The sequence below is a fragment of the Lipotes vexillifer genome, unplaced genomic scaffold (assembly GCF_000442215.2).
Source record: "Lipotes vexillifer unplaced genomic scaffold, Lipotes_vexillifer_v1.1 scaffold541, whole genome shotgun sequence".
NCBI lineage: Eukaryota > Metazoa > Chordata > Mammalia > Artiodactyla > Lipotidae > Lipotes > Lipotes vexillifer.
Window position 1 is genome coordinate 504128 of NW_006771814.1, and position 12096 is coordinate 516223.

The 12096-nt window shown below is 35.9% G+C and overlaps 1 protein-coding gene across 1 annotated transcript in view; it reads right to left on the reverse strand.

Annotated features, from left to right (window-relative positions):
• LOC103086766 (ubiquitin fold modifier 1) overlaps positions 1–7109 on the reverse strand; it is a 9805-nt gene extending 2696 nt beyond the window's left edge. The window contains exons 1-4 of the mRNA XM_007447193.1: positions 7018–7109; positions 6860–6916; positions 3717–3774; positions 328–367 (exon numbers count right to left, since the gene is read on the reverse strand). Coding sequence (XP_007447255.1) covers positions 328–367; positions 3717–3774; positions 6860–6916; positions 7018–7109 — 247 coding nt within the window. The remainder of the gene's footprint in view (positions 1–327; positions 368–3716; positions 3775–6859; positions 6917–7017) is intronic.
• Positions 7110–12096: the final 4987 nt, after the last annotated feature.

The following is a 12096-nucleotide window of genomic DNA, read 5'->3' on the forward strand; positions in this document are numbered from 1 at the left end:
AAAACATTTACCAATATAACTTATTAAAAAAAAAAAACCAAAACCCCTTTTTAAATAAAATGACAAGTTATTTTAAATAATAATTTGTCATGAAGTTATAAGGACACAAAATATTATCAAGTGCTGTACTATATAACAAAAGCACAAAAAAACTGAAAAGAGACAATTATGAACAATAACCTTGACTTAGTGTTTACAATTAAGTATATCATTTATCTTGATATAAGTTTTAGCCTTTTATATTTAAGTCAATTTTAACTAATTTGGTTTCTTTTAAACAATTTCTGTAACTCAAAGTTAATACATAGTTTTAAAATGAATTCTTACCATTGGTAATAATTGCACTTGTTGCTGCAGGAACTTTAAACTAAAAGGGAGTAAAAGATAAAAAATACATATATATATATATATAACATTAACTATGAAAGATGGTTAGCAAGGATGGGGTACATATAATCAACTCTATAATTCTAAAATGTGATTCATCTTTTAGGATAAGTAACATCATCAAAGAATACTATAACCTGCTTTATCTTTAAAGGACAACACTGTTCTCTAAATACTGCATTTCATTGTATCTAGGACACCATACATTGTAAAATGCATCTTTTTTATGCACTACAAAAAAAGAAAAACACTGTCAATGAATCTATGACCCAATGTTTACTCTTTCAGACTTAGATATGATTTACTTTTGTCATATTTAATGCTCAGGCATAAGCAAAAATAAAAGCAAAGCAACTGCTTAGAATATTCCTCAAATTTCTTTGTGGAAATAGTAAGTTCAAACAAATGCTCTCTTGTGTTTAATGGGAGGCCAACCAAGGCTCATATTCCTTCCTCAAGTTCTCCTTAAATGATTTGCTGACTTAAACCTCATGGTATTGCAACAGTCCAATTATGCCACCAGGAAATACCACTAAGTACAAGTAAGTGCAGGTGATGTCAGCTAGACAATTATGTGACTACCACATGGCCAAGCATGACAGGAAGACTCCACTGAGATGTAAAAAGAAGAGCTTTCTGAATCAATGAAATGTGGTATGGAGCTTATTAGTAGCTAAAAGGTAGAATTCTCCTCTTAATGCTCCAGAGACCAGTATTTGTCAAAGTGTGTTCATGTCCCCATAGTTCATTCTTCCAACAAATATTAATTAAGCACTTCTATGTCATGGACTAACTTTATATATATTAGTTGAGTTTTGTGATTAAGTAAGTTTGGAAAACATTAAGTTAAACTACTAGTCTTTTCAAAATCCTTTAATATGAGGCTAAAATAGTTTATTTAACTCCAGGCAAAAAATAGTCAATAATGTGTTTCCCATACTTTTGGGCCACTGATCCCAGTTTTTAATGTTTTTTTCTTTCTTTTTTTTTTTTGGAGGTTCTGGTGGTCTGGGGAAAACACTCTCTCTGGGAAATGCTGCTCTTGGTATTTACAGTGGTCACGTATCATAGTTGAGAAAAACAACTAAAAGCTTATTTTAATTTATGAATTGAACAACCAAGTTTTAAAATAAGAACTTAACTATGCATAAGAACAATTACTTGTTACAGGCTTATATACCTAAAAAACAAATAATTTTACTGTTCATAAGGCACATTCTTAAGTGTAAATGTCCTCTTAAAGTTTTAAAAATTTTAAATAAACTTAATTTAAAGTAACTTCAAAATGTACTTTAATAAATTTAAAAATACTTCAAAAGTTTTTATAGAGGCTGTAATACTTATTAAAATTTTATCAAACACCTAAATTAATTATAGGCAATTTCAGATGTCTAAAACTTGAATATGACAAAGTTTCTATTTGTTATTCTTAGTTATGTCCATTTTAAGATAAGTTATGCGTTTTCTTAGTGGTAACATATTTTGTGACATTAAAAATCAAAAGCAACTGCAGACATAATTTCTTCCTTTTCCAGCACGTAGCAGCAATGGTTAAACTGACATCTGGGAAGCATTACCAGTGATGTACATACAGCAACTACCACTTCTTTCTACAGTACTGACAAGTTTTTTCCCAGATGCAAAGTGCACTTTATGTTCCTCAGTTGTCATTCATTTCTATCTCATATCCCATACGTCTTATAATTTAGGATGTTAAGAGGCTCTTTCAGGCTCTGACAACTCATTCTTTAGTTAAATTAATTCCCGGTCATATGCTGGGGGATTTTATTTTTTATTAAGAGAATTTTACTAGGGATTTATATCCACAGACTTCTGGTTTCTTAAGTCAAATCTTGTTCTTACTGAAAGAGTCTACAATGCCATCTTGTGAAAGGCCTTCTCACTGCTGCCTTAAAGCTATATCCTTTCTAAGTGTGTAACACTCATGATTCATTATAATTAAAAGGTACACTAAAACCTTAATCAATACATGTGGTTGCGTGAAGTTTGTTCATTTTCTGTTGCACATCTGTTAGGATTTTCACAAGCTTTACTAGAAGACCCAGATCACAACAATGCCTTTGCCTTGTAAAAGGACACACTATAAAATAATTACAAAATTTAATAAATATTAATTATAGCTTGAAGAGATCTACTTCTCAAATTGGAATCTGTGGAAGCTGCTAGGCCACAAACCAGGAGCATTTCAACCAAGTGATCTGTGTAGCAAAAAGTAATGATGCTGTGTTCAGATTTGTTCCCCACCTCTTTTTAGTTATTCTTTCTGCATGAAGGATAGATCAAGACTGACAATAAAGCAAGTAATACCACTTTTCAGTTTAACTCTGAATGAATGATGAACGATGGCAGTGGTCCCTGACAATAGTTTACAAGGAGCCGGAAGCACTCATGGGCTGGCTGATTTTCCATTCATTCCTTAAGTACAGGGCCGGACTATGGATTAAGCCGGTTTCTTATTTAGTTACTGAATTTTTTTCTGTGACTGTAAACTTGTAAGATTTCGAATGAAATATTCTGAGTTGGGTTACTCTGTACCTGCACTGCACCTTTAACTTCACAAAATTTTAGTAAATGCTATTATATTTTTACACAAAATCACTTAATCAGGTAGGAAGGGTAGGCATTAACTATTCCCATTTTACACATTAAGAAATTTAAGGAAGAAATTCGTGGGCTGGCCCCACGTCAAACAGATAATTAATGACACAGTTAAAAGAGGAATGCTAAGTCTCCTAAATCCCATTTTCAGGTTACTTCCACCAGACCAAGTTTCTCTTCTAATTGCCAAGTCCAAAGAGTTACTTTACAGATGCCTCTGATAAAAAATTCTGATGAAAAAATTTTATTTCTTAAAAACAGAAACCCAAACATATCCTTAAGAACACTTTTAAAAACAATAAATTTTACTGACAGTCCACATGCTTTATAGAGAAAATCTGCAAACTAAGATAAATATATAATAAAATTGTACTTCTAGAATCAAAGCTAGTAAAACACAGGCGTACAGATTACAGTGCTATTTTTTTTTAAAAATTGACATATCGTCACTATCTTTTCAATTTCAATAAAAATTCTCCTTATAATTTTCAATGGTTACATTAAATAGATGTGTCAATTTGTTTAAGTCATTCTTTTATCGGTGAGTCTCAACTTTCACTCTACTTTTATCTATAAGTGAGGCTTAACTTTTTGACAGCGTAAACCTAGCAATGAACCCATGTGGCAGTGGTGGGTCAAGATGCATGCAGATTTTTGAGACACATCACTAAACTGCACTCTCTACACGTTGTTCCAATTTCTATACTTACTTCTTCTGCTGCAAACTTTAAGACTGCTGTAAAAGGTGTACTTTCAGGAACACTGAGTCTGCAAGAATTAAAAAGAATCTTTTAAAAGGCTGAGTTTTTTTTTTAGGTCCTTTGTTACTTATTTCGGCTACTGACAAAGCTGTCTTTTGAGTCTGAGGTTGGCTATTACGATTGCACACTATGTTCATTAACTCTACCAAAAAGAAAGCAATTATTAGCCTCATTGCTGAGATGGTGCCCTCAGCTCCACTTGAAAATGAATAACCTACATAGGTGTGGATTTGTACATGCTTCATACTTTGATACAAACAGGTCTAGTGTGTAGGTGGCTTCTTGTTTCTAGAGATGGATTTCAAAAAGTTGAATCTCTCCTCAGTCTTCAGTACACTTGGCCGCCTCCAGTTCATCCCATGCAAGAATGTGATCATTTTCATTAGAAGAGGCTACCTGGGAAGCATCATCAGATCATAAAAAAGCTTTTCACAAAGCTTTCTGTGAACTTTCAATCATCAAGTCTAAAACAGTAGTCCAAGTTGATGAAAATGAGTATGTTTACTATGGCAAGATGTTAAGTGATTTTCCACCTTTATGTCATTGAAAATGGGCTCACTCAATACAAACATTTCAGAGTGATGTGTGATTTTGTTAACTGACCTGTACAGTGGCAAGTATATTAAAGAGCACCAATAAACAGTCAATCCGCATCAATTTTCCAACTTAAACACTAAAAAATAATTGACATTATACCTTAAGAAAGCACTCAAAGACACAGAAATAAGTTAAATAAGATTAATAAGAGTCCTAATGTAAAATAAATTACAATGATTAAAGATCAAATCCTCTTTCAAAGTAGGGAAAGCTAACATTCCTCTTTGAAACTTCTCTATTTGTCACCACTGTATTGTTCTCTAACGACTTAATACCAACTACTACTATGTAACACCCTCAGGTGTATGTACCATCCCCTCACTTAGTCTATAGATCTATTGCTGAATATAAAAATCATTGTATCTGACACAGCACATTACAGCGACTTTCAGTAAGGAAAGTGTTAATGGATTTCTCAGCTGCCCTAGTCCACTCCCCCCAAATAATGCTAAAGAGTGAAAATAGATGTCACTTTTTCCCTTTCCTTTTTTATATGGAATAAAGAGAAAGACAAAATTCTAATTTGATTAAAAAAATATCTAATAAACTGGCAGTGTAAAAGTTTACAAAGCTGGGAACAGTACTTTGCAAGTATTTCTGTAGTTTATTTATAGTTTAGAACCTGTGACTCACTGTCCTAAAACTCTAGAGGAGAACTTTTAAAAGTTTGCGGTTTCAATTCACTTTTGGACTAGAGACTGAAAATGTCCTTGTATCATATAATAAAATGCCATGTTGATATTCATTAACATAAGTTTCTATCTGCATATTAAATTGGTGAGACTGTCCAAAGAAAATCCAATAAAACAGAAAATAAAAACATATTTTAGTGCATGTTCTAATTGGCAGAAAACTGCAGAGAGACTGGGAGTTACTGCAACTCCAGAAACCTTACCTAGATTTGAAGCTCCTGTGTCTGCCAGTCACATCATTTTGAAAAACTTACGCTTACATTACATTGGTGTTTTGAAAAAACAGGAACTATCCTGCATATTAAAATGAACTTTTAAAGTAAATTACTGGCAAAATTTGTTTTTTTAATAAATATTTCACATAAACAGAACCATGACATAACTTGACAGGTGTTATTACAAAGAATAAAAACAAAGTTTCTATAAGACACTAGGGAAGGGTGAAATGAACTCCCTAGATCATCACAGAAATTGTCTCAGAGGTGAAATTTTGATCATTACAGGATGTTGTCAGGAAGTGGTAGTCACGAAACTACATTAGAAGCACACAGGAGAACGGGTGCCAGACAGGGAGGATCCAAAAAGACTTGCTTGTCAATTTGGGAACAGGATGCCTGAAACTTTGATTAAGTGATGGTGGTGGTAAGTAGCCGGGGGTGGGGTCAGGGGGAAGAGGTGGGGAGTAAGACTGGCAACACTGGAATTAGACCGAAAGGGTCAAAGGTGTTTTTTAACGCATCCTGTATATGAAAGAGAACGTTTGATTTCAACATTTCTATAACCAAGTAGCAATACCAACAGGGAATCTATCAACAAACAAAAAAACAAAACAAACAACAAAAACCCAGACATTCCCCCCCATAAATCCAGGACTGAAACTTCTTAGAATTCAACTATTAGCAACTCAAGGCACATTTCTCTATCGAAGTATGTATTTACCTGCCTGACAAGTGAAAAGTGGCCTTAAAACGTTAAAGCATGTTTTCCCACAAATCTCAGAGCTGCTTTTACTAGTACTCAAATACTAGATACCATTACTTTGAATAGGAAACATAACATAATGACCCTGACACACCCATACATGTGTTATGTCAATTTTATATACACACACCCATACGCAAATTACACATACATACAACTATACACACACTGAACTGTAAGTGTGCTGCTAAATTCATTCAGTCAACACATACTGAGTGAACTGGTACCACGTTCCAGGCACTCTTATAGATACCGATACTGCTCTACTCCTTCATTTTTCTCCCTCCCGCCTTCTTATTCTTTTTTTCTACAGCCAACTTACACGTTGATGAAAACAATCCAATGTAAAGGGCGAAATCAAAGATGAGAGAGGGAGTAATCTCTCTACTTTGTGAAGCCCAACTATCGAGTGAATCACACTCAACGAGTATCAGGAGCCTGACTGTTCCAGTAATTTCGGAACCTGGACTGGGATGCCTTCCCTTACTTCCTCTAACAGCTGGTCAAAGTGGTGAAAGGCCTTTCTCATCACGCGCAGATTGAGACTGTTTTAAGGACGCCTGCAAATCACCAGAGCCCCGTCCACACGTCCTCCCGCTCCATCAGCCCCCAAAGAGAGATCGCAAATCACCAGCAACGTTCCCAGCACACATACCCGCACAGCCTCGCGCCTGGGCAAGCTGACACTTATAGGATATCTCAGTTCAAGTGGGATGTGGGAAGCTCCGGGGAGGAAAGGAACGCGGACCACTGGTGTGGAAGCTGCGGGGAAGGCTCATATCGCCCAGCCCATAGCGACCCCCCCGCGACCGAGCTACTCACACTTTGTACGGCAGCCGCGGGTCCGACGTCAGTGTAATCTTAAAGGAAACCTTCGACCTGTGGAAGAGAGCGGGAGAGTTAAGGTCGGGCAGCGGGACGGGGGACTGGGGCAGGTGGAAAGCAAACACTTACATGGTGCAGCCGGTCTGGACACGAACAGCACGTCAACTCCGTCCAGCAACCCCACTTCCTCTGCGGCGTCTAGCCCCACCCAGGTCCACGTCTCCCTAGGCAAGCTGGGGTCCTCCATGGTTGCTGGTGTCCAAGGCACTGCCTGAAAACTCGGTCCAAGATGCTCACGTTGGGCGGAGCCTATAAGTTACAGATAGATAGTGCTTTTTCATGTATATCACTGAAACAAAATTGTGGATCGTTTGGAATGAATATTCTTCTAATTGCAGTTATTTTCTTCTGTATTTTCAGTCAGGCAGACAGGCACAGACAGAGACAGCAGGACTCCAGGTCCCAGCTTGCCGGTTGGGTCGGAAGTAAGGGTCCCGGGAGGCGGGTGGAGAGCGGGCCGGTAGACGGGGCTGGAGGCGGGCGCTCTCCCAAGTTGCCGAGGCAACCTGAGCGCGGAGAAGCTCGGTTGATGCTCTAGAAGTTGGAATCCTCACCTAGCTTTAATATTAGTATTTTATGCCTGTCCAGCAAGCGAATCATGTTATATCTTGTAGATTTCTCGTATTTTTTTCTTTTACATTTTAAATTTCAACAGCTAAGGGACTTATCAAGCTGGTGAGAGAAAGACAAGATCCCTGCACTTGAGGAGTCCAGTTGAGAAGGTTAATCCATGAACAGATTTCAATAGTTTGTTATGTGGGTCTAATAGGATTAAACCAGGCAACTAGGTTGCCTACCACCGGTCACATTTGTTCAGCTTAATAAGAAATTTGAACCCTTTCTATGTGTCAGGCACTGAAGCTAAACGCTGGGTATGCCGGGATGAGTAAGGTAGGTAGGTAGGTGCCAACCCTCTAGGATCTAATAGTCGCAGGTTCTTATATACTGAGGGAAGACGACTCTATGTCCTCTAAATTTTATTACAAATCTAAGCATCTGTGTCTAGAAGACAAACATTCTCTTACGATGTCTGTGATTCCCTCTTTAAGAAACATTGCAATAAATAGACAAAATGGGAAACACGTAGGCACTAATATAATAGAAAAAAATTGTTAATATTTAGTATATTATGTTAGATTCTTAAGGAGAGATATCTAAGAGAGGAATAGGGAAGCAACTGTGGTGGGAATACTGAAAATCAATTTCATCTTTGCCATAATTCTGTAGCAGACTACTTTTCTATGGTGGTATCTCCCCAGGCAGAGAGAGATGATTCAGACTGTGGGAAAGTAAGCCCTCAATATTCTCATGACAGTCATTGTTTACTTCACTTTTTTTTTTTTCATGTTTTTATATGCCTTTATTATAATGTCATGTCACTAGCTTAATAAGGTGAATTTTAAAGAAACCAAGCCTCAAATTTCTTCAACTAATGACCAAATAATATCAAATCTAAATACATTACTCGGCTCAGGCTTCCATAATAATGACTATATACCAGGTGATTCACACAACAGAAATTTGTTTTCTCACAATTCTTGAGGCTGGAAGTCTGAGATCAAGGTGTGGGCAGGGTTGGTTTCTTTTGAGGCCTCTCTCCTTAGCTTGTACGTGGACTTCTTCTTCTGATGTCTTCATGCTGTTTTTTCCCCTCTCTACTTCACTTTTAAAAATGTAGGCCTTGCCATATATGTAGAGGGATGGAGGCAAATGTCGATTGATAGGTTTGGGGATCAACAGTTATAGCATTAATAGCTGAAACTATGGGCTTTGTTGGTATGACTAAGATTTTTGAGAATAGCAGTAGGGAGAAAACTACTGATTGTGTCTACCTGGTGTCTGCTAGCCAAACAGCGATGAAGAATTAGAGTACATACATACAGTCTCTATTTCTAAGAATACATGTCATATGTTTTTAAACAATATTTGCATCTTGATATTTATAGTTTTGTTTCTGCTCACATATAAAAACACGGGGCAGAATCCTGAAAAGACAAACATATTTTGATCAGCATTTTTATTGTATGTGTAAAAATAGTGAAGACAGGATTCAACCTCAGGCAGTGTGACTTCAGTTCACATTTAGCTGCCTCTTCAGAAAATATGTTATAACAAAAGTACACTGGAAAAACATTGTGTTCCCAACAGACGTTGGCAGATGCGTGTTCCTGAATGTTTAGAATTCTTTCTCACCTCCGTCCTCTCACTCTTCTCTCCATAAGTGTGTCTCCTCAGTCATAGCATAATCTCTGCTTGTTTCATTTTATGCATAAAAAATGGTAAATGAATCCATTAATACTCAATATTTACTCTTTTTTAACGTTGCTAAGACATTTAGCAACATTTGGCAAATATTTTAACAAAAGAAGGACCTTCTTATTTACTGAAAAGTTAAAGTGTTGACATATATTTAATGACTGTAAAGAGAAGCAAACTCTGGATTTTAGGAGGTTATCGGCAAATGTAACACTTTAAGACAACAAACAGCACAAGTGGACTAACGTGTTTTGGAAGGGGCCCAATTAGTATCATGTAGAGGCAGAAATGATTGTAGACGTGCACAGTGTGCCCATATTAGAACTTATTAAATGTCAGTGAAACATTACAATATTCTGTTTGCAAAAGCATGTAAAGTTCTCATTATTAGAAAGGAATTGGAGGGAAATTAAATTTACTTAAGGACAAAAGAAATTTGCTAACAGAGTCATAAAATTCTTCTTACCAGTTATTTTTGTAGCCACGTTTAAATAAAATAGAAAACATGTCAGATTTATTTTTATTTTTTATTTTTTATTTTTTGGGTCTTCGTTGCTGCACGCGGGCTTTCTCTAGTTGTGGCGAGCAGGGGCTACTCTTCGTTGTGGTGTGCGGGCTTCTCATTGTGCTGGCTTCTCTTGTTGCAGAGCACGGGCTCTAGGCACGTGGGCTCAGTAGTTGTGGCTCGCGGGCTCTAGAGCACAGGCTTAGTAGTTGAGGTGCACGGGCTTAGTTGCTCCGTGGCATGTGGGATCTTCCCAGACCAGGGCTCGAACCCGTGTCCCCCTGCATTGGCAGGCGGATTCTTAACCACTGCACCACCAGGGAAGTCGAACATGTCAGATTTGGAGGCCTTTTTTTTTTTTTTTTTTGTCTTTCTAACTTTTTCACCCTAATTTGACTGTATTTATAATTATGACTAAAATCACCTGATAGTCAAGGTTTTTAATCCTGGAAGGTTTACACTGGGATAAAACTTAGGGTCTTCTACTCCAAACACTTTATATTACAGGAAACAAATTGTAGGCTGACCAATTAATAATAAATGGATATTTTTAGAGAGGTTTAATTTGGTCATTTTTTTCCTGTTACTTTTCTTTCCCCTGCAATCCTCTAGCAGGTCTTCGTATCATTGGGGCAATGATAATAATAATAGCTTAAAATTCATCAAGATTTACTGTGTGCTGGGTATTATGTTAAGCATTTAGTATAAGTGGAATCACAAAATATAGACTTTAAACCTTCATAGACCTTGGCTGTAAGTTATAATTCAATGACAAGAAGTCTTATGCAAAGAGGAGAATGATCTGGTAGACAGAAGTAGGTGAAAATATGTAAATGCTGTGTTGATCCTAAGGTAACTATTATAAGGTTAGGGAGTGTTTACATCCTTGTACGCCCGAGAACAAAGAAATATAGGTAAGATTAGAGCCTAGCAAGGCTAGACAATGGCCTTAGAGGTGATACAGCTTAAAATGTGCTGCCTCTGATTATTATGATTACATACACTTCCCAAATATTTCCTGAAATTTAATGAGAAAAGAAAGGAAAATAAAATGAACAATGGTTTTCTAAAAAGGTCATTGTTTGACTATAAGCCTTGTAGATGTGAGAATCACAAAATTTGCAATATTTTAAATACAGAAATTATAAAATACCTTTATTACAAAAAAGCACTTTAAATTGTATGAAGTAGGAATTTACCAGTCCTGCATAATTAAATTTTCTCTCTAAATACTATGTGAATTATTTGTTTAATGGGAATATACTTGTTGGAGAAATTAAAGTCACCTCTCACAGATCTATTCCAACCACAAGATTGTGTTTTTTCTACATACATATTTACTCATTTTTATCCTTCCAGTAGCTCTATGAGATCAGTACTAGTAATATCCTATTTTCAGGAGGGGAAAGTAGCACAGAGAAATTAAATAGCTTATCCCAAGTGTAAGTAAGTGGCTGAAAGGAGATTGAACTCAGATATCTGATATTAAAAACTGGGTTTTTATCACTGCAGGAGGTTAAGGATCTAAGTCATATCATTAACTAGTGGCAGACAATTCTTTGAGACAGGAAATATTGTTATCCTTATTTTACAAATAAGGAAGTTAAGACACAAAGGCACTAAATAATTTTTTCAAGGTCACACAGCTGATTACTATTAAATATTAATATTATTAGTATTACGTTGACTTGATATTGTTGGTCTTAAATATATTTTAAAATTATTTATGACTCTCTTACCTAAACAGATCAAGAAATAGTCATTGATAATACTCTCATATTTATACAGCATTTTGTTCCTTTGAAATGTTTTACATTCACTGTTTTTTCAATGTCTAAAATAAAATATACAAAGCAGTCAGGTTGTATACTATTATCTTTTTTAAAATGAAAAAATGGACAAAAGAGGTTATGAACAGGCCTAAGGTCACACACATGGTTTGTGAGAGGACAGTGACAAAACATAGTTATTGCTGTTTCTTTACAAAATTCACCTAATTTGACCCTATACAAGTTTATTTTTAGTAGTTACTGTTTAAAATACAAATAGTTGAATGGTAAATTCATTTGATGAGCTTCTCAAGGAGTTCTTACTCAATTTTTCTGTCCCAGCACCTAGAAGAGTATCTGGCATATAGCAGATACTCAGTACTCAATCAGTATTTGTTGAATTAATTAATGTTACTTTAAAAATGTTGTAGATTGGTAATGCTTCCTAATTGCAGTAATGTTTTTACATTCCATTAACTGCAGTCATAAATGTTCTTAATGCAGTAGATTATACACTTTGATTCTTGCTTTGTTCTTATTTTAAGGCTTATCTGCTCAAAGGACAGTCTACTCACTCAATTCACTGCTCCTGCTGTAAGCAACGGTTAGAAAAAGCTACATAAAGAGACTTAATTAAAATTAAT